A 24,761-nucleotide genomic window follows, 5' to 3' on the forward strand; every position below is an offset into this window, starting at 1 on the left:
AAAATTTTGTTACAATTACCATTTTTTTTTTTTTTTTTTTTTTTTTGTGACAAACCGAATAGAGTGTTGATTATTATTATTATTATTATTATTTATTTTTTGTTTGTGCCAAAATGTGTTGATAGTGATTTATCCTGGACATTGTTTTTTCATATGTAGTCTTTGTTTTTAACTGCAAGGGCATTTTGTAAAAATTAATTACTCAGTGCTAATTTATTGATACAATATTTTATATTATTATAAATCATAGTGTCAAAAGGATTTTTTACTAACTAAAAATTAAGTTAAACTTTTTCTGTCAATATGAGAAATTTACTACAATCTGACGCTTTGCTGTGGTATATAATAGTAGAAATAAAATTATTCAAGTGTTAAAAAAAAATAAGTACAAGTTTTTTGTTGTTAAAGAAAAAAAAAATGACTAAAAATATGTGTGTTAAGATTTAAATAAATAACTATTGAAGGGACATTTTTTATCAGCATCCAAAAATGATATCACCGACTATCTACACGATAATTTTAATAATCCCGGTTTTCATAACACAAGTTGATGGTAAGTGTTATTTATTTATCTGTTATATTATATATTTTATAAATAAATATGCGTTTGAGTCATTTATACTATATATATTTATATGTATTACGATTTACGATTACGAAAAGTGTGTCACTAACCAGCACTGTAATATAACAAAGCAACCTCTATATTTAATATTTTTAGAATGTAAAATAAATATATATTATTATATCACCCCTTGAAAAGTATACTTATATATATTTTTTATTTGTATAATAAAATATAGATGGTACGGATGAGGCTAGCATTTATAATCTGAGAGTAAAGTTTTAAACGCCGACGTCGACCTGTGTACCGATCTGTAACTAACAGGTATACAGCTGATTAAGCGGATATAATTGCAAAGTCATGTAGAATAACCCGATTTATAATCACGGAACAAGTGTCTTTGATGCCCTAAATTAGTGCTGTCAATACTTAATTTAAGAGGAACTTTAATTAAAGTTGATTATATGCTTGTAAAACAGCTTTCCTACAGCCCCCTTATTATTATTATTATTAGTATTATTATTATTATTAGTATTATTATTATTACATCTTATTACGATACTTAATCGTTATAAAAAAATAAAATTTTAATTTGTCACTTGTAGATTAAAATTAGTGAGTTAATTAAATTAAACTCTAATGGAAATGTGTCAGTTGTTGAAAATGTTATGGTTGTTTTGTTTTTTGGTTTATTCATTAAATTAACTGAAAATTAGATAAAACTATAGAACATGATTAAAGTTTATGTTTGTCAACTATAGTTTAAATAAACTTGTAAAACACTTTTTATTATCTTTTTTTACATTTAAAAAAAAGACACTGAGTAAACTACTATTGCGTAAATACTTGGTGTATCCGGTAGAGGAAACATTTACCACAGACGGAAATAATTACCCTTTATATTCACACGCTAATAATAATAATAATAACAATAATAATCAAATGTTGAATTTTCACACTATGAAACATTCAAAGGGAGTAAATGAGCGCGAAAAATAGGGAGTGCGAGAGAGATAGAGAGAATTACAAAAAGGTATAACCTATGTACTCTTCTGTAGTTACATACAATAGAGATCATTCCCCTGGGAATAGAATGCGGACGAGCCATTTTTTATGTATATTAATAAATATATATATTTATTATAATTATCATTTTAGTTATTATATATTGTTACTATAACTACTCATATTTGTATAATTGAAAAATTTTTTTATAATCGAGACGAATTTATTTTTATTATTATTATTATGTTTTTTTTTTCATAAATTACGGGTATTTTAGTTATTCTTAATCACTTACTATTTTATTATTCAAAGTTGTATTCAATTTAATTGTGTATTTTTTACATTTACGAAACCAATAAATTTTAAAGAATATTGTTTTTTTCGCCTATAAATAAATGATGTGATTTTATAGAAAGGATAATAAATATACCATTTTCTAATAAATATAAAGAACTAAAGTTTTTTTGTTTATTCATCATCGGAATCTACGTATCATGATATGTGTACTGTATAAAGCGTAATGATATGAATTTTTAATTCAAATTTTTATTATTTAAAAAGTTAAGTTGAAACAAAGCTTAATTTTAATCTAGTAATTATTAAATTTTCAACAATATCTAGTTGGTATATTGATTTTTGGCGTCAAGAGTACTTGGAATTAATTTTTAATAACGATCAATTCATTTTTAGATATTTTATCGATATCAAATAAAAAAAAATTAGACCAAATATACATAATTTATGAAAATGAAAATAATAGTTGAATAAAAAATTTTCATGAGATTAAAAGTTAATAATTGGCGTTTATAAATATAAAAGTATTGAAACGTTTAAAATTATGACTTTGTGACAATGTCAGAAAGTTTTCATCTGAAAGTTGTTGCAAAGACGACAAAGAAAAGAATAATTGCAAAAGGGGAGTAAAACGTAGACGCTTGGCTTTAAGGTTATTCTCAGTTATTCTCAGTTATATTCTCAGTTATATTCTCACCATTCTCACGCCAAGTTTCAGATCCAAAGCACGAACTCAATTCTCGAAAAGCTAGAGGCACTTCCACCTATCCTGGAGTCTTGGATAACTGAACAGAAACTATATAGAGAAAGAGAACAGGAACGGGAACTATCCCACCTGTACTTTGTAACTATATCTTATATAGTCACTTTCTACAACCAGCTTAACTGTACCGAGTAGGATTAAGTCTTTCTTTAAACAACTAACAACCAAAGTCTATCTGACGATGCTCCAAAATATTATTACTATTATTATTATTATTACTTAAGTTATAAAAATCATAAGTTTTCATTTAAATAATTAAATTCAAAACAATCAACCAGATATATATATTTTTTAAATATTAAACCAAGTATTTGAGTTATTCTATAAACTACTACAATCAAACGTTATAATAAAAAAATAAAAAAATTAACATTTATCTATTATAAAATTGAAATAATTATTTTTAAGTTCCAATTATTGAGAATATTGTCTTGTTTTTTTTTTTTTTTTTTTTTTTTTTTTGTTTTTTTATCATTGTTGAACATAAGGAATCTTTCCATAAGCTTCATGTATAATATGGATTACTTGTCAACATTGACGGTGGATGATACGATATGAGTGTATATAGTTATAGTTTAAAGTTAGTCAAATACCCCGAGGGTAAAACCGATCTCTGTACGAATTAATGCAAATTACTACTATAGTAGTAGTACTGCTACTGCTATTGCTACTATTACTATTACTACTAGTGATACTGCTGATACTTTCGCTTCTGCACTACCATTCTATTTCGTTCTATTCCACGCCAATTCGATACATTCCCATGTGACCACTCGTGGATTCGTTCAGTGCACGACTTTTCGCGCGACAATTTTATTAAATTTTTTTCACTTTTTCATTTTATCTATTTTTCTCTTTCTACATATATATATATATATATATATATATATATATATATATATATATATATATATATATATATATATATATATATATATATATATATATATATAAATAAGCGACAGTTTTTTCTCTCTTTCATTCAGTCAATATATAGTTTTACGCCTTTCATAATAAAATTCAATAGAAAACTTTGTTCAAGAATTTTTAAGATTTCTCAAGGAATAAAACCTGTAAAGTTATATTGAAATTTTTTTTCTTTCTTACTAAATTCAAGCATATACCTCTGTATAATAAAAATACATTTTTTTATGCAGATTGTTTTTATTTATAGCATATATTATTTTTTACAGGCCCACTTTACTGAGTCGTTATGCCTAATTAATTTCATTAGCGGGTTTTTTTTTTATTTTTGGTTATTTTATTATTATTATTGTTATTATTTTTTTTTTCGTTGTTATAAGAGTCTAATGAGGTAAACACAAGTGTTGAAATATATTTTATGCATATTTCCGGGACGACAGCATGATACGATCAAGAGTATACCACCTTAAGTATGTTAATTAAATTTTGTATTTAAAATTTTTTTCAAACAGAAGATGAGGATTAAATATATATACATATATTAGGGTGAATTTTTTTTTTTTTCTGAACATTTTTTTTTTCTTAGCCTATATGAAAATTTTATTGTTGACAACCAAAAAAAAAAAATTCCTGAAAATTCGAGCCCTTAATTTTAATTTTGAGAGGTCGCGATTTATTTTTAAAGTTTTTTTAAAGATTTAAAAAGCATGGGAATGATATCACTTGTTTCTTTAATTCCTACTCAGGCAGTTATTGAGCAATCGACTCATTTTTGATCTCGCTTTGTAGGACTTGAAGTCCTCTTTAACATTGCTCTGAGTGATATAGATGCATTTTCATGAGAGTAATTAAATTTTAGTCGTAAAGACTGAGATTTGTGGCCATAACTGCGGAAATAACTATTGGCGTTTCGATCATGTATATATAATTGTCATCTCACATCATATAATAAGGTAATAGATTGATTTTCAAATTTTTGAGAAGCAGAATAAAAAATATAAAAAACAAAAAGAGAGAGAGAGGGAGGGGTGAAGGTTTGATTTCCTGCGGAAGTGTCACCGTGAGAGTAAAGCATCGTCATGTTGTTGTTGATCGTGTCGGTCGCGTCTAGCCCACGGTGTCTGCGGTTTTCGTCAAGGTCTTTGTAACCCGTCGAGGCGTTTCTCCCCAACTACAAATATAGTTCATAAAGGTCTTCTTTTACATCTCAATATAGTTTATATATCCTTTCTCACTTTTACTGCTCTGATGTATTCATTCTGATTTTTTGCACAAAATTGGCCAATACATTTGAATCAAATGCTCTCAAAGTTATTGAAACATTGTACTTGTTTTATATCAAAAGAAAAGAAAAAAAAAATAAAGCTAAATATATTTCTATAAATCTCCTTATTTTCGTTATTATTTCAGTATCATTAAATTTGGATTTAAAATATAATGTTTGTTATGACATAACGAAACCTTTAAATAAACAGGAATAAAATTTGTCAAAAGAAAATATTGTTCAATATTTTTTTTTCTCATTTTTTTTTTTACAAGTCGTGTATCAATAAGTTTTATCTTTTGTATTTTTATTATTTTTGAAAATACTTAAAAAAGTTAGTACACATCATCAAGAAGTTTGGTAAAATGTGACCTACATCCATAACATGTTTGCCATATTGAGCGTATGTACAAAACTTTTGATACGAATCGTGTACATTCACACTTAAAACTTTTTGAATTGCAATTTGGCTGTTACTTTATACAACAACCGACAATCTTTATGAAAAATATAAATTTACTTTACTTAACTGAGGGGAAGGTAATAAAACAATGGAAGAAAACGACACCAAGTGATTTTTATGATTTCATATTTTATTAATTCATTGTATATAATATAAATACTGATAAATAATTAGTTAAAATATATGAGATGTTTTTCATAATTATAGCTTTAATAATAATCTAGGTCAATTGCTTCGATTCATTTATATATATACATATATATATGTATACAATTGAAGTGATGAGGCTAGCAGCATGCTGCAACTTTCTGTGCCTTGGCGCTTCTCGCAATAGCATTCACCCGGATAAAAAGGAGGAAAATAAAGAAAAAAAAAGAAAATAAATAAACGAATGAAATAAAATACTGAGTAAAAAAAAATAACAATAATAATAGTAATAACAATAATAATAATAATAAAAATGCGAGGTCATTGCACTGTCCAAACGATCCACAGAGTAACAGCAAGTGCAGTGCAAGTGATTATTATCGTCTAAAAGCTATTCGAATGGCTCTTAGTGTTTATATTATTTTCATTTAAAAATTTTTTTCAATTATCTATTTAGCTAGTTTTTTACGTTCTCCATGAATCTAATGATTTTTTTTTTTTTTTTTTTTTTTACTAAGAACAATACTCAATCTTTAGGAAAGATAAACTTTTCTATCATTTATAAAAATAACAAACGATTATATTTATTTATTATAAGAGCTATGATGGGATATATTTTATAATAAATAAACGAAAAATATTTAAACCCAACGTAGTTACTTAAAAAATTTTTTCGAAACTTGTTTTTCTGTCACAAAAATGTTTTAATTTATATTTTAGAAATACCTTAATTAAAAAATTATAAAATCAGAACAAGAAAAAAAAAGGAAAAAAAAACATAAATGCAATAACAATTTCGTTTAATTAAGTTAAATCAGCGTTCCCGTCTTTGATTATTAATAATGATCTTAGAGCTTGAAAATTTATTCAATTAGCAGCATATTTTCTTCAATTTAATTAAGTTCCTGTTCCTCTGACAACGCACTTTTGTACGGCAATACTCTTTCTTACTATACCTATAAAACAAAATAAGCGAGAATGAAAACTACTCGGTAATTTATTATTTCGAACTAGTCTCAAAGAATATGTCTCGCGGAAGAATGCAGAAATAAAAGCAAAAGAACCAGTCAAAGAGAGTGGAAAATTTTAACTACTAAAACTTGGCTAAAAAATAACTCCAAGTTAAGCTATCATTAATTATTTCATTTAAAATCTTTATTTTATTCTATTATAATCAATTATAATCATATGTAATGGATAAACGATTTGTTATTTCTTTAATTTTATATATTTTAAAAAAAAGTAATAACATTAAAATCTACAGTTTTTGACTTAAGTATTATTTCGTATAAAGAATTAAGTAGTTAAAATATTTTTAAATTACTATATTTTTAGTTTATTAAATTTAATAACCCAGTGTACTGCGAATACTAATCCTTGTAGATATAGTGTTTTATATATTGAGCATAAAAAATGGGTGGTATTTAAATAGTTTTTTATCAATCAATTATATTCATTATTAATCAGTTTTAAATTAAAAAAAAAAAAAAAAAAAACCTTTTATTAATGCTATTTTTAATTTCTGACGTTGTCATTTACTATTAAACTATTTTGTCGGTATACGGTATATAATCCTAGCTCGTTTTCTCACAAGACTTTTTTCTTAAATTGTTGTGATGCTCAGCATCAGTGACCCAGTTAAAGAAAAAAAATCCCTAGGGAAAATAAGAAAAATCCTGGTGATGCTTTTTGAGGTAGAAATCTTTAGACGATTTAACTGTCGCATGGAATTTAAAGTTAAGTAGTTTTTTTTTCTGCTTTACTATATCCCCTTATTGTTCTTTTCTTCTTATATTATCTTTAGTCTCTGCGACAGTGAAATTCATTAGAGTGACCATAACTAAAAGCTCCTATTTATTGTTATTATTATTATTATTATTATTATAAACATGCTAAATACTATAAATATTATCGATAATTTTTGTTTTTTATAAATAGTGTGTGATTACTGATTAATATAACTTTAATTTAATATATATATATATATATATATATATATATATATTTAATATAGTGCAAGCTGAAGATACTATTGTAATATTATATAGTAGTGTGTGCATTATTTAAATTAAACACTAAGCTAGGATATAGTTTTGACAAGGTAAATTTTCAATTAATCTTAAGTTGTAAACAATGGTTGATTAATGAACAGAATTGCCTTTATTCACGCGATTTCCTCACACGAACGATAGTGTATGTATTATTAACTCTGCTTACACGATAGTGCATTGTTAATATCTCGTTATTTTATTCAAACTTTCTCATGATTCTATGATGATGGGAGATAGCTAATAGCTGATAACTGATAGCACAATATTTATTGATTATTTTTACAATTTACTAGATATTTTTCATTTATTTTTTATGTATATATATAATTTAAATAATAAATTATTTAAAGGAATATGATGTATATTTTAGGTTCATTGACATAGCAGACAAAGCAATAATATATCAATTGATAATATTTCTTATTAAAACCATCTATTTATTAATTAATTTTTTTTTTTTTAATGTCTAGCCATATTGATCTTACAAACTACTTTGAATACCATTTAAAGAATGTGGATTGTATTGACTTTCCTTTCACTATTAGTCCTATTATCTATGGTACTATTGTCATTCTCTTCTTCTTCTTCTTCTTCTTCTTCTTCTTCTTTTTCTTCTTCTTCTATTTCTTCCTTTTAAAAATTAAGTTTTTTTTTGTTCTTTTTATTATCTCATGCTCCCTTATCGTGTCTTTTTCTCTTCATGTTGCTTCATATAACCCATCCACCTCTTATCACTAGGAAAATCCTCGTCAATAACATTGAGAACTAAAGAAATAGTAACGGGTGAGATGATAAAAACGAACGGACGAGAACAATTCAAGCGAGGATCAATCGTTGTGTAATGGAAAAATAACTGACGTATATGTATATATATATATATATATATATATATATATATATCTATATATGCTGTGATCTACACAATATATAAACAATATATTTTAGCTTGTGAACCATGTATATAAGTAATAAAAATAAAATTCAATTTCAATTGAATTTTCAATTTAATTCAACCGAATGATATTTAGAAAAAGACGAGGTTGTTTCAGTGTAATTGGCAACTTTCAAAATATTTGTACTTGTAGAAAAAATTACTGCTTTTCATAATTATATTAGTACATGGAGAGAAAAAAATGGGAATTTATCCAATTTTGCTTAGGGGAAATTCCTTTATTGACATAGCATGTTTTACTCTATCAACATAAAAAATTTTACTAGAAAAAAATGAGAATATAATGATATTTTATACAAGTTTTACTCACATATTATAGGGATATCTTAATTCAATTACCTCGTGTTTCTGACAGTATATAATCATCAATTCAATTAATTAATTTTGATTGACTTAATAAATAACGTAAAAAAAAACATCAGTTTACAAATATTTCATTTTTACATATATAGGAATTTTTTCTACTTTGTTGACATAGGAATAATCTCTATGTTAACAGAGAAAATTTTCTCATGTTGACATTGAAGGATTTCCTACGACATTAAAGGAATTTTAACAATGTTAACACAGAAATTTTTCCTATATTAATTTCAAAATTTTTCCTATATTACATAAATATTTTTCCAATGATGGTATAGAAAAATTTACATAGCCGACATAGAAATAATTCGTATATAACAAAGCGAAATTTTCTATGTGACTGTTACAATTTATACGTTGATATAGTTAAACTTACAATCGTCAATAAAGGAATTACCCCTAAGCAAAATTGGAAAAATTTTCATTTTTTTTTCTCCGAGTACCTATATAATATGTATCTATTTAATTAGATGCGGAATTACATATATACATGTATGCGGGTGGGTATGGTGTGTGAGAAACATTCCCACGAGTAAGTTCCATGCTCCTCATATTTGGCTGACGTCACATCGAGTTTCAGTTGGGGTCAGTCTGGTGCTTCCTCATGCGTGATTCCTCCGTCTTAAGGTTCCCACTTACTTTTAAGGAGCTAATCCAACGTTAGGGCTGACAGATGTATAATAACTACCTATATATACATATATATATATATATATATTTATATATATACTACAGTTTTTTCGTTATCTACTGTTATTATTCCTGATATAGTGTTACAGTTATTCGCTCTTACTTGGGAGTTAATTCAACCATCACATATATTTTTAATCATCTTTATCTTTTTCCTTTCTATTATTATAATATAAATATTATATAATAATTCTGATGATTTCACTAATTATAAACTTTGTAATAATAATGTATTTCATTTATTCACAGTAATAATAAAAAAATACTGATAAACATATAATTTGAAAAACTTAATTTCAACAAAGTATTAATTTACGTTTTCAATATAATTAATAATATTATTATAAAGATACAATATTTAGGCTTTATTTCGTTTAAAATATCATAGATATCTATACTAGGTACTTTAATACATAATAAATATTTACCAGACAACTGTGAGTGGTCATTTTATTTTTTATTTATTTACTTACTTTACGTTTTTTTTTTGGCTTTTGATTTTTGAATTTTGTTTACAACCGACACAAAAAGAAACCGGATATTAACCGATTTGTAAAACGTTAATGGAAAATATTTATTGGCTAGCTCGATGGAATACAGTATACAGTGTATCATTGATTTAATGTTAGTTAAAGAGTAAAGAGAAAATGGTATATGAAATTGAAGATACTGTGATGCATAAAATCCATAAAACGTTACCATAAATTTTTAGTAACTTTTGCGCTTCAAGTGTGCTAAAATAAGTGATATCTTTATTTAAATCAAAATTAAAAATTCAGCACGTTTGCTGGTTTGCTCATCATTAAAAAATTCACCATTATCTATCTTAAAGAATACAATAAATGATGTATGAATATGCAACGCAGACTGTAGAGGTACATTCAACCGGAAAAATGATTGTACCGAGTGGACAAGAAATCTTTTGTCATAAAAAAAAATCTTGGTTGTTAATTTATGAGGTATCTGTATATATACGTGCTTTTTTTATTTTTTATTATTTATTTGACTTTATTTTTCAAAACTTTCTTTGCATCATTTGTTAATAAATGAAACAAAAGTAATATAAAAAAAAAAAAAAAAAAAAAAAAAAATAGATATTTTGGATTTGATTGTAATCAAGAGAGAATGATGAATTCCGGATATAACGCTTGATAAATCAGAGTATAGTAATAGTATTAAATTTGGGATTGCATTGCAGATTGAGAGAGGACGTTACTGGAATGGTCATAGGAAGTAAAGTCTTGAGGGTACAGTTAAAAGAGAGAGTAAGAAAGAGATATAAAGTAAGAGACAGGAAAACTAAAACCGCATCCAAGTGAAAGACATTTTAACCGCGGGTGAGAATCGATCCATGCCGCTGCTTGGTTTATACTCAAATGTGCTCCAATGTCTAGTCCTTATTATTCTATCTCTTATTCGTTTCGCCGTTGCTGCGCGAGGGTTTAACAATGTTATATATATATATATATATATCTCAAAATGCTAACCGTAAAGACGGGATGGGGGGATCTATGTCTCTCACAAATTCTCTCCCGGATTCTTGCGTGTTTCACCGACCTCCACCTATTTTCGTATTACGACTCAAGAGAAATTGGCAAGACGCCACGTAACGGCAAACGCACTGAGTAGTACTGTAGAGATAAATAAATTCTACAGCTATTGATACTGATGCTGATGCTAATGTTAATTCTGACGGTGATGCTAATACACTAGCAGCAATAGTTTTTCAGGGAACCTCCTCACCAACTCACCAATATCTCGATATAAAGCTACTATACAACACAACACCATACCATCCTTGATCAGTAATTTTAAAACAAGACATTTCGGTGCAGCTCACGATTTTACATTCACTACGTCATATTTATTTTGGAAAATTTTCTAAAAATAAATGTAAGACGAGACTGCAAGATCTCATTCCTTCATATCGGCAATTATTTCAAAGTTATTTTCACTAAAGCTTTAAATAATCAAATTTTTTTATCCGTTCTCTCTATCATATAAAACTTGTAGCATTCATACTTGATTATTATTCGTTGTTTGTCTGAAATAAATATAATATTTTTAAAAATTTTAATTGTCTAAAAATAGCGCAAGTATTAGTTATTAAAACATACATATCTATATAAAGCTTATAATGACAGTATGTATGTAAATGTAATACATATTTATTACATAGTAGATGTACTATGAACTGATAATTTACCATAGTTGGGTTATTACACCCAATATAATATCACAACAGAACAACAATTTGTGATATGTGATATGTGATATGTCAATGATAGTAATCTGATGTATCGCATTTCATCTTGGGCATGTTCAATGCGTAAACCTCCTAGTAACATTATAGTTAGATAACCACTCAATTCAAGGTTGTATAATATACAGTATAGTTAGTATACACTATGATATATATATACATTGATCCTGAGAATCCTGTGTCAAATTGTTGGTAGACTTGACATGACATCTCGTCAGAGATACTAATATATTAATGTTATAATCCTTAGCAACAATTCAATAATTATGTTATTGACTTATGAACAATATTATTATAATAATATTAAAATAAAGTTGAAAAAAAGAAAGAAAGAAAGAAAGAAATAAACAAATAAAGAAAGAGGTACCTTTAACATAAGAAGAAAAAGTTAGACTAGTGGTGAAGCGTTATTTCCGCATCGGTGGAAAATGCAGATGTGGCGTTCTGCTGTGATTTGGCACTGTTCCAAAATGAGCTTTGCACGCGTTGGAAAGCAAAAGAGAGACAGTATATCAGTAATAAAAGAGTTTAAGAGAGAAAGAATAATAAATATATATACTGATGGTGGCAGTGGTAGTGGTACAAATAGATGATAAAAACCACACTACGAACCGTAGATTATATGTATGGGGTATATATAGTCTATATCCAGCCTAGATATTGTGTATCATTAAAGAAAAGAAGGTTCGTGTGGGTCAGTCAGTGTTAAACGATTACCCTCACTTTATTCCTCTTTACTATAGCAACAACAATTTAAAATCGCTCAGATATATAAAAATGATTATTAATAAACACTACATTAAATATACTTTTAACTAACTTGCAATAATAATAAAAAATATAAATTTTTAATTAAATATACACAATGTACGTAATTAACTATTAGTTTGTTGGAATTTAGCTGAATAGATAGTTCCTATACGAAGATTGTGTGAAATATTTCGGATAAAGTAAAGCTAACTCAATTAGCTATGAAACCAACTCACTGAAAGTTTATAATTGGAGAACAGTGAACAGTGAACAGTAAACGTTGAACTGTGAGTGGAAATGAAGTAGACAGTGAAAACCAACTTGGTTCGTTCAATAAATTCGATCTAATGTGTAAGCTTGTTTTGTCCGAATAAATTATTGTAATTATTATTATTATTATTATTATTATGCATCCATGTTGCCAAATTACGCCTTTTTAAAATATTTATTATTTCAATTATTTATAAAGAAATGTTGACTTTTTTTTCATTTGTTTAATCGAAATAATCATGATTACTGTTAAAATTTTCATTCAAATAAAATGATGGTAATAAATATTTATTATTACATAAATTTATACTGTATAGGATGTACAGGAGTAGACAGCATCAGCATTAGCATCATCGTGATATAAAAAGCACAGTACATCAGAGACAAAGTAAAAATGAGTGCAAGATTATAAGGGAGTTAAACTAGCATGGTGCTGGCAAGATAAGTTGGCAAAGGCATACAGTGTCTCTTGTTCCCCAATAGGTCTTTTAGGTATAATGAATGTCGAGTGCTTTCGACTCAAAGGTTAACCTTGTTATCATACTCTTATTAATGATAGTCTCTTTCTCACTATTACCCATTAGTATTATTACTGTATACCCTTAAGAAGAGGTACAACTGTTATTATTATATCATTATGATTATTTTTCTGACAGTATGAAGCCATCGATAATTACTAATCATTATAATAAAAGGAGAACAAATTTTTTAAAAATCGATTATCCATGTATGTATATTATATGAAATATGAAACCTTTTATATCAATAGTTTGTTCTATTGATATTATCAGGTTGTCACTTTTTTATTTTATTTTTTTTTTCCTTTTTTTTTTTTTTTTTTTATAGCAAGAAGCCATTGTAGGCACAGCAAGTCAACACTTGTTAGTATTCACTGGTACTAAGTATTTAAACAATAATTAAGTACATGATTGGATATATTATACTTACGCTATTTAGCGTAACATTCATTATTTTTATAATTATTATTTAAAGTCAAATATTATTTAATAATCATTGTATAATATATATATATATATCATTTTCAACTATATCGAATGAATCAATCAATGACTAAAGGTATTGATGTCATCATTTTCCGCAGTTCTTTCATTGGGTACCGCATTATTGTCGTTTTACTTTCTGGTCTTTTTCATCAGTGTACATCAGTTTCTTGAAATAGTACACTCTCTAGTACGATAGAGTTTCTTTGGTATCTCAGCAGACAGAAAAAAATTTTCTTTAGGTTTTTCCTTTCAGTATCGTCGTCTTAGTCGTCGCCGACAACATTGACGACGTGACTTGTATAGCATTTTACGACTCCTCTGAAATGATAGAATAAAAAAATGAAAAAAAAAAAAAAAAAAAAAAAAAAATTCCTTTCAACTCAACGAAGCCAAACGATAGAGATGCTGTTGGTGCTGGTTTTAGGCGCACATTTAGTCTATGTCAAACTTAGCGCGATCTCTTCCCCAAGTTGGACGGCTACTATCATTGCTGAGTACTCACGTTGGCTAGTAAAAATAAAATATGTCAAGTTTTTTTTTGTTTTTTTTTCTTTAAAGATAAAATAAACAAAAGCGGATAGAATAGCAAGGATAGACGGTGAAAGAAAATAGAAATTTTCCAATGCCGGTATAAGAAATTTCACCATGTTCACATAGGAATTACTTTAATATTGACATGAGAAAAATATACCTATATAATGCAGGAGAAATACGAATTAAATATTGGTGCTTTTCCTATTTTTACACATGGATTATTTCTATATTCACATAGGGATTTTTACCATGGCCACATAGGAATTTCCCTAAATGAGTATAGAAAAAGTACTCATTTTTTTTATCCATTATATATATATGTATACTCTCTTTGAAACTAATCGACTGATTTTTGAATATTCTCGTTTAAAGAATTAGATTCACTATAAAAAATTTTCAAAATACTGAAATATCAATATCTAATTTAATCAAAAAGCCATGAATATTTATTTTTTATTTTTGTACTAACTGATAGTGTAAAATAATACCTGTACTTTGAATATTATATCTTTGAAATATTTATATTTGTCGTATAGATTATCATCTGATATTTTTATACGATATACCGTAATCTCTCTCTTTATATTTATTCAATAAAGCCAACTGCTGCTGAAAATCGATTTATAATATACATATATACAAGTATGATAGGTACTTTTAGCCAAAATCATATTTAAGTTAGAAAGATGAAAACTTGTGTAAATGGGGTGGAAATAGTTTTGGAGAAACTAACAAACGGGTACGTTTGTAACAACTACTACGACTATCATCACTACAGTATACTACCCACTCCCCTATAGCGACTAACAAAACTCACTTTACTGATGTACTTATTTATTACCTTGTGTTTTAGACCAACATACTCGACGTGTTTGCCAAAAACAGTATTAAAAATAATACCCAAACAACACATTCAGAATTTTTTCGTAAAATTTATTATTCAATTAATTTACTTCATTTATTTATTTGATAATTTCATCAGCCCTGAAACATGATTTACATCTTAATATGTATAAAATATTGAGATAAAAATAAATGTAATTATGCATTTTATTTGAAATTATTTAAATGAAAATAGATAAAAAAAGTTTCTTTCTACGAATATAATCGTAACTAAAAATATATATATATATAACTAATATAAATATTTTATATGGAAACTTACACGATGTTTAAGACGCATGAGACCAAGAAATCCTAGTCAGATGTGCTTGCTCATGCTCACTTGTAACTATAAAGAAGCATATTTCAAGCTATCATAAATCTACCTTTTCTCCTCCCTTTCCTTCTCTCTTTTCCTCTAGTAGTAACTTCAGCAGCAACCCTTGGGTAAACGTAAATTCTACGACGATTCAAAGGAAATAATATCACATTTATTTGGACGCGTGAGATAGATAAATGTACAGCTGGATGTATGGTACTTTTACTTGACCGTAACACTTAAATATTTTTTATAAAAAATGTAAAAAATAAAAAATATTAACCTCTCCGTGTGGGTTTCAATGAAATAAAAATTTATGAGAGAAAAAATCAGTGCTTCATGTATATTTTTATTATACTATATGTTTGTATGTGCCAATTTCATGTAGGCTACTCTATATATATAGTAAATAGACAAGCAATAAATGGTGTCGATAAGCAATTGATGAAAAAACGAACAAGCGAAGCGTATAGAGCAAAACAAATAATTCGTCAAACTGGATCGGCTTCCAATGTATTTTTTTTTTTTCTTTTTATCTCGTTTATGTTTTGTTTGTCAATGGATGTAACATGAAAATGACTGGAAGAGAATTACAGTAAAATTCATACATCCCTCATTCGTGGAGTACCGTGAGCATGGCCTGGCGAATAAAAACCATGATCTATATATATTGAAGGATATAATATCTATCTCGAAACATTTCGCGGCCATAAATTCATTGCGTTTCCAATTTTAACAGCCATGGCCCATTTATCTGCAAATCCACCCGTACACTTTTCTTCCTTCCTTCCTTTCTTTCATTTTCTTTTATTTATTATTTGTTTAATCAATATTTAGACATTACTCAATATTTTAAACAATAATGTTTTTTAACTTGCCGCTATGAAAAAAAAAGTTTTCGAAAAATTCATAAAATTATCGATTTCAGCACGATTTTTGAAAATACAGTTTTCATGATATGCCAACGTTTTCATCTTAAAATTATTCATATTTCGAGCGCAAGTATATCTTAAACGGTTAGGTTTATCAAAAAAATGTACGAGACTTTTTTTGTAGATCGATAAATTTCCGAAAAAAACAATGTCTAATGCCCAAGTTTATATCTCTTTGCTGAAAAGTTATAGAATTTTAAACGATAAACATTATTTTCTAAACAAATCAAAAATTGAGCTTCAATACCTATTAAGCGGTTAGATTTACGAAATAACCAAAGGATACCTTTTGTGAAGAACGTTAAATTTTTTACAAAAATTTATGTTAGTTATAGCTGTACATTTATCTTTAAGCTAGAATTAACAATTTTCTCATTGTACTAAAATCGAAAAGTATCATTATTTAGGCAAGGTTAAACGGTATTTTTAACTTCCTGCTAAGCAAATAGCAAATTTCCAAAAATTTGGGAAGTTATAGTTTTGACCCCGATTTTTGAAAACCGAGTTTTCATCAGATGTCGACGTTTTGAGATCCTAATAAGAAATTATTCTCACTATTTTCAGAATGATGTCCGAGTGTCTGTATGTATGCATGTATGTTTGTGTGAAAATATAAGAAATACGAAATTTTTTTTTTTTTAGTGTTTTGGAAATTTTCAAAAAACGGCTTGATCGATCGTTTTTAAAATCTAATCAGCTCTAAAACGCGATAAAACGCATCGATTTCCGCCTCAGTCGGTTAATTCGTTCGAGAAATATCGTTCGAGAAAGAAATAGTAAAAAAAGGTTTTTTTTAAATTATCTTTGAAGTGACTCATCTGATCAGTTTCTATACCTAAACAGCTTTAGAATTCAATAAAACGCGTCGATTGGCACATTTAACGTCAAAATCGGTTGATTAAGTCAAAAGATATGGGCGTCGAAATATTTGAAAAATAACATTTTATGTCACTTTCCCCGGATAAGCCATCATATAATATACTAAAATGTGTTCAAAGTCATGCAAAATTTTCGTCTGTATGGTTTCTTTTGTTCACCTTTTGAAAAAATATAACTTTTTCTTTAGTTGGAATCAACAAAAAAATTAAAAAAACATCTTTTTTTAATTTTTTTTTTTTTTTTTTTTTTCAGATATTTTATTATATTAACGCTTCAATCTGAGCCAAAACTCATTGAAATCTTCACATGAATACATTTATCTTATTGAACATTATTGGGAATAAAAATTGGAAAAAAAGATTGTCTATCAATGATTTCCGATTCATAAATTTTCAAACTTTAATATAAAACATAACTTGTTTGAGCTTGAAATGCACATAAAAACTCAATTACAAGCAAGAGTTTTTTCAAGCTCAAAAAGCTTGAAAATATATTCACACTAATGTTTTCGAGCTCAAGGAGAAAAAATCTAATTTGAGAAATAATGGACACCCTAATATGAACGTATATAGATTTATAGATTGTATGAAAACTCAATTTATCAACTTATAGTATAATTTAAAAGTTGAATTAAGTAATTTAATAAATAATTGATTGACTTTTAAAAACTTGTCTAGATAAATATGATTGATATGATATATCCAGAGTTGTTAAAATTATATAAAACTAAGTTTCATAAATATTTATGAAATTCGTATAGTAGCTGATAGAAATAAAATAAAATAAATGATGAGAAAAAAAAAAAGAAATAAGTAACACAAAGTAGTTTTAGGATGAAAAAGTGGGAGGAAGTGATCTCCAGCAAGCTCTTCTATTTACTTGCTACGCCTTCCTTATCTCTAACATTTTTTGTTTTCTAATTTATTTATTGCAGATTTTTTATTATTTTTATCGATTGTTTTTCTTTGTTGACTTTTTTTTCGTCATTATCGATTTCCTCTTGAAAGGATTTGACTTTGGGTTTTCCGTTGGCCGTAGTACAGTACCATTTCATGTTGGTCACGCTCGCCAAGCAAAGTTGGAGGAAAAAGTAATTAAGGGATGGATCGTCTAGAATCCAACCTGAATACCCTAAATTGGTCACTGCTGTGAATACTAAATGTAACCGTTCGTCTACAGACTATTTTACCATTCAAAATGTCTTTTCCCAATAAAATTGCATATCGGTAGGTGGTGGCACTCATACTATTTTTTTTTGTATATCATTTTAATAGTGTTCAATCACAATAATAATAACTAATAACAATAATTATTATCTTATAAATTAATAAATTTTAAGAATAAAATTTATCTATTGTTAATTTAATTAATTCTAAATAATAAAAATTATAACAATTGTTAACAATTTTTTTTAATTTTTACATATACATTCAAAAAATCTAAATCATATTATTTTTCATAGATTCTGAGTGATATTGAAAGTTAAATTTGCACAATCATGATTGGCTGCCAATCAGTTAAAACCCATGAGGAATATTTAAGTCTAATTAATTTTTAGATTACGTGTGAGTTAAAATTATTTATGTACGATGAAATAATTAAATGACAATAAAGCGAGAAGAGGTTTGTGGCTGACTGTAAGTTATATTGTCTACTGCGTTAGTAGTACAGATATATTAAATAACAATGTCCTAGCGGGACAGATTGGCGCCAAATATTCCCTAATACCAATGCCCGTTTTAACTAAATAACTCATATTTATGATGTAAATTATAAAAAAAAAATTAATTCAATATGATTTTTTTATTTTTTAAATCTTTATTTAATAGCTGTATAAAAAAAAAATAAAATAAATAAAAAGTTATTGAAATTCATTATGTATATAACATTATTATGTACACGAAAAAACAATTGTAGCAACAGTTTCTATGCACTTATGATAAATAGTTATCATACTTTGTTTATATTGATACTTTCTATTCGTTTATCATTATTAACTTAATTGGTTGGGATTGTGTCTTTGCGGCTATAGCTTTATTCTTTATTATGTCTTTCTCTAATTATCAACAACAGTATTATATAGATATATACATATATAACTCTCAACTGACTTTTTATCTATGAGACTTAGTTACATATGGCGATCTGACACAATACCACACATCCTTCTGAAAAATTGATTGTCCTGTAAAATCATATAATATATACAATCTAAAACTCAAGGTTTCTCAATATTATACACGACTCAACAAATATACACACCGCAAACGTCATTGTCGGATAACTTATATACATATATACAAACGTTTGTCGCTTAATATATTTTTTTTAAATCTTAAATAAATTATATTGTTTATATTTTGTTTTATACAACTTAAACATTTGCCTGAATTTTCACAACATCATAAACACTTGACCTGACTTTAAAACTTGGCAGACACTAAAAGTGATGAATGTAAGGATTTACCTTATATACTATAAACTTTATATATATATATTTTTTTTATCATTATATATAGTCACAGAAAGCATTGCAATCTTCCATTCCATTACTGAAGAATAAGGATGCAATTGAGTTTTCACAACACTAACAAATAAAAAGTTTTTATCGCAACACTGTCAATAATAATAATAATAATAATAATAATAATAATAATAATAATAATAATAATAATAATAATAATAATCATAATAATAGTGATATCAAAATTTGAATTTTGGCTAAAATATTGCTAGAAGTAAAATTTATAAGATGTGAATATTTATTTTAATAGCGTTAAAAAAACTTACAGTGATTGAAATACACAATTTATGACTGATTTTTTTTTTTATCTATTTGTATGCCGTGGAAAAATATTTTTTTTTTTTTTGTGTGTACAAAAAAAGCTCTTAGGTGAAATGAACGAATAACGGGACAAAGCTTTTGTACGTGTAGGATTAATGTATTTTTTTATGATAAATTGAAAATTTTATTTATACCACAAATAAAAAAAAATTGTTGTTGTTTTTTTTTTTTTTATAAAATATTATGTAATTTATCGAAATCAATTATAGAAAACATAATTTTTTAGACTCATGATATAACAGTAGTATCGAAAATATTTTTCAATTAATACATTGATTTCTGGTATAGATGTTTGTTTAATAATATAATATAAATCAAAATTTTGTCTAGTATTGATCAAGTACTATTTGTGATTATTTTTTTTATTTTATCATCTATAAATTATGTATAAAAAATGAACTCTCAAGTATTATTTACATCATTGATGACAATATCATCTGAATTTCAAAATTTCTTCCATGTAGTGTGTATTCAAAAAAAACGTTAAAAAAAAGTCTTGATGAAATAAAGATCGTATAAATTAAAATTGTTTTTTTATTCTTCTGAAGCGTTCCACTATTTTTCTATTTGTTCCAAGTTGATATCATCAAACACTAGTTGTTGAGAATTTCCGAAAAACCCATACATAATTTAACTGCTGCCATGTTTTTTCTATGTTTATGAGTTATATATATGTAAATATAAGTTTGTTGTAGAAATGTCAAAATTGCTATACTGCAGTACAATCCATGAGACCCGAAAGGAGTTAAAAAGCTCCTAAAAACTCAAAATATACTAGTAATACAATTCATGTGAGTTGTAACTCAATAAAGTTCATAATATAGCGACGGTTTTTAAAATTTAAAGATAAAAATATAAAACTAAAGAAAAATTAAAATCAACTTAACATATATTCACTAACGCAATAAATTAACCGAACAGAAAAATTTTATAAATTTTTTAGTGATTTTTGGAAAGCTGTAACTTTGTGAAATATAATCTTATCGAGATTTTTAAAAAAAAGAAGCATTGTATAGCTTGAAATCTCTAGTTTCGGTGCATTTTTATCAAAATTTTTTAAAAGCTCCGGTTATTGCGCAAACATGAGAAATACCGCAAGACAAAAAATTTATAAATGACCGTGAAAGAATTTTTTCAACTAAACTAATGCACAGGTCGTTTAGAAAATTTATTCAGCTTCAATTTGGCCTTTTTTTTAAACCTCGTTGAATGATTTGTCGCAGAGATATCAGCCTTCAAACAAAAAATGATCCTCTATTATTATTATTATTATTATTATTATTTTAATAAATACTTTATTTGGACGCAATTGTTGCTAAATGAAATATAAAATACGAACAATAAAAGTTAAATTGCAACTAATCGGAGTTGTGCTTAATAATTTTGTGGATAGTATAACACAGGAGTGGTAATGCATTTCTTTTATTATTGCCTAACCTAGTAAGTGGGTTAATAACGAGAGATTTTGAATTTGGCTGTGAGCCAGCTGTTGGCGCCACACTCTATGATAACGAACCAAGAACTCTACAGTCAGTATCTCACTGATTTTTATAAAAATAAAATTAAAAGCAATCAAGACAGTAATCTAATTATTACACAGATATTTATTATTATAAGTTACCAAATACAATATATTATCTAGATAAATTGCTGATGTGATGACAGTAATATCAATTACAGTCAATATATAATATCTAAATAGTTATATAGAACGTACGGCAGTACATATTTAAATAGTATATGTATATACCATGGTTAAAAGTCAATTTAATAAAAACTTTTAAATTTCTTTAAAATAAGTAAAAGTTTATGGTTGTTAAAAGTGTTTAAATCGGCGAACACAAGAGGGTAACAATATATCGAAAATGTAATGAATATAAACGCGATCATAAATCAGGTTAATCAGAGGTGGACTCACATATATCTATATACATATATACACACTCACTTATAAAGTACTAGTAGAACAACATACACATTTATAGAAACACACTGCAAGTATTTCTCTCTAGCAAGATGGGTATATAGGGCATACAACTTAATCTAACTTGGGAGTAGAATCGTACGATCAATTTCCGACGAAGCAAACGGAAAGCAGAGAGAACATCACTTTGCCTCAATTCAACGTGTACACAAAGACTTTGCAAATGTACTATAAGGGTATACTATTATTTCAACTAAAATGTCTTTATGTACTGGATGTTTTTAAAAATAAACAACTTTTTAATTATAAAATATTCATTTATATGATAATTCAATCACTGAATTTTAAATAACTTTTACTATACATAAGTGTGTATATGCGTGTGCAATTTAAACGTTAACATAGTAATAGTACCACTTTGTCAATCGTTTGGTTTTTATTCTATTTTTCAAATATCATTTTTTATCTATCTAAATCGTTATATTACATTATTAAAAAATTTAACTGATTGTAATAGCATTATATTTTATAGGCACTAACAACTATATTATTTCTCACGATTTCACAAATTTACCTATATTTATATATCTACATATTTTTTAGTATAGTTGGTGAGATAAAAGAAAACGGAAATCACAATTGCATTTAACATTATTATTATTATCAATATTTTATTTAAAAATAAGTAAACATTACTCGGTTACGAAAACGAACGTTTATGTAAATTTTCAAATCCCGCTCTGACACAATTTATAAGAACTGAAAAAAATGAAAAAAAAAAAAAAAAAAAAAAGTAAATATTGGAAAAATGTGAAATCATGCGGAAATAGAATTTTGAATAGATTTATAGATTATTTTAAAATTGTGATGGTCTGCCAAATGATCGGATATTTGTATAGGTTAAATACAATTCAAATAAAATTACAATTTGCAATCTATCATTTGTCAGATAAATTACATACGTGTTAGAGTAATTGTACGACTACTAAATTACATTATATACATTGCTGATACCGACATTTATTGAATTTCGGTGCTAAACTAATCTGTACACATTTATTTAATGGATATGTAAAAAAATAATAAACAATTATTGAGGTATGCATTGATTATTTAAATGATGAGGTGAAAAAAAAGTAATTACTGTAGGTACAAGCAATGCACGAATAAAACAGTTATGTTTTTTGGAAGGATTGAGTTAATTTAATGATAAATATTTTATTATTAATTATGATAATTTTTTTAGTTAAATAATAGTATATTTTTGTATATTTAAGGTATGGAACCATGGAAAAAAAGCGAAAAAAATGGCGAACAAGGCTCGGAGGTACAACTACCGTGTATCTTAAAAAGTCCTCGATGTGGTGGTCTTCACAGTATCAAGTGGTATCGAGGTACCCAACGGATATTCATATTCAGCGAGAGTGCTGGCATCACACGTGGTAACAACGACATTGCCGCCAGGTTAATAATATTTTTTACAACTAAAACTTTATACAATATTTTATTTCGCTAATTTTCACAAATCATATCGACTTTATTCTACTCAACTTGTTCTTTAACTACTTAATTAGCTCCAAAAATTTTTCTTTTTCACCCTTAATTATATAGTAAATTCTTTGAATATATTTATTAGACTTTTATTTTTTATAAATCTACTTTTCTAATATGTATGTACAATCTTGAAAATCCTTAAACACACACACATATATATATATATATATATATATATATATATATATATATATATATATATATGTAAGCTCAGATTTATTAATGTTTGAATCCGTTTATACTACCCATGAACACACACACTGTCTGTGCTAAACATTGTGACATATATAACTACTACATGTACTATCGAATTGGCTTATTAAGTCTTGCAATCACCAATTCAATCTCACGTCAAGAGAATTTTGCATTAGATATACTATAAGATAAAAGAAAAATAATTAAAAAAATTATTTTAGTATGTAGAAATATATATTATTAATTATGATAACAAAATATGAACAAGACAATTTTAATAAATAGTAATAGCTATACATAAATAATAATTAATAATATTATATTATTCGCCTGGTATTGAAATACCCGTTTTGAATAATTTATTATAATATAATACTCTAAAGCTAACAAAAGCAAATATTTATATATGATGTTTTAGTATTTCAATAATGTAATATAAATTATTTTTTTAGCCATAAATTTAAAAATTATGTATAATATTTATTAGTGACTTTAATTAAATAATTGAGGTGTAGGATTTAATAGTATCGGAACATAACGATAAATTATAAAAATGAAAAATAAATATTTTATCGTTACAGGTCAACGATGAATTACAATAAAAATGCAACGAAAACTTATCTTAAAATATCAGATTTGAAACTTGAAGATGAGGGCTTATACAAATGTGAAGCAACATATTTAGCTGTTAATCGTGAATGTAATAACGTACAGCATATAACTCTTAATACAACTGGTGAGTTAATGATTTTATAATTACTATGGTATTGGATTCAAAAATCGATATATAAACTAATAATTGTTACTTTATATTATTAAAAATTAAAATTAATGTATGTACACGGAAAAAAAATTCTACCAAAATTTACAATGTTAACATCGTAATCGTGGACTAGACTTTCATTGGCGTTAATTTTTAAATGTCTTATTTC

The 24,761-nt window shown here is 26.4% G+C and overlaps 1 protein-coding gene across 3 annotated transcripts in view; it reads left to right on the plus strand.

Annotated features, from left to right (window-relative positions):
* The first annotated feature begins 447 nt into the window (after positions 1-447).
* The window catches only part of LOC103571943 (hemicentin-1), a 52,862-nt gene continuing 28,548 nt past the window's right edge, over positions 448-24,761 (plus strand). For 2 of the 3 annotated variants that reach the window (XM_014441780.2, XM_053740409.1), the window contains exons 1-3: positions 448-553; positions 23,358-23,544; positions 24,411-24,565. In XM_014441780.2, the coding sequence (XP_014297266.1) occupies positions 490-553; positions 23,358-23,544; positions 24,411-24,565 (406 nt within the window). In that variant the 5' untranslated portion in view covers positions 448-489. Of the gene's footprint in view, positions 554-22,237; positions 22,317-23,357; positions 23,545-24,410; positions 24,566-24,761 lie in introns of those variants that run through there. The other variant, XM_053740410.1, reaches the window with a different exon arrangement.

This window comes from Microplitis demolitor, chromosome 7 (assembly GCF_026212275.2).
Source record: "Microplitis demolitor isolate Queensland-Clemson2020A chromosome 7, iyMicDemo2.1a, whole genome shotgun sequence".
NCBI lineage: Eukaryota > Metazoa > Arthropoda > Insecta > Hymenoptera > Braconidae > Microplitis > Microplitis demolitor.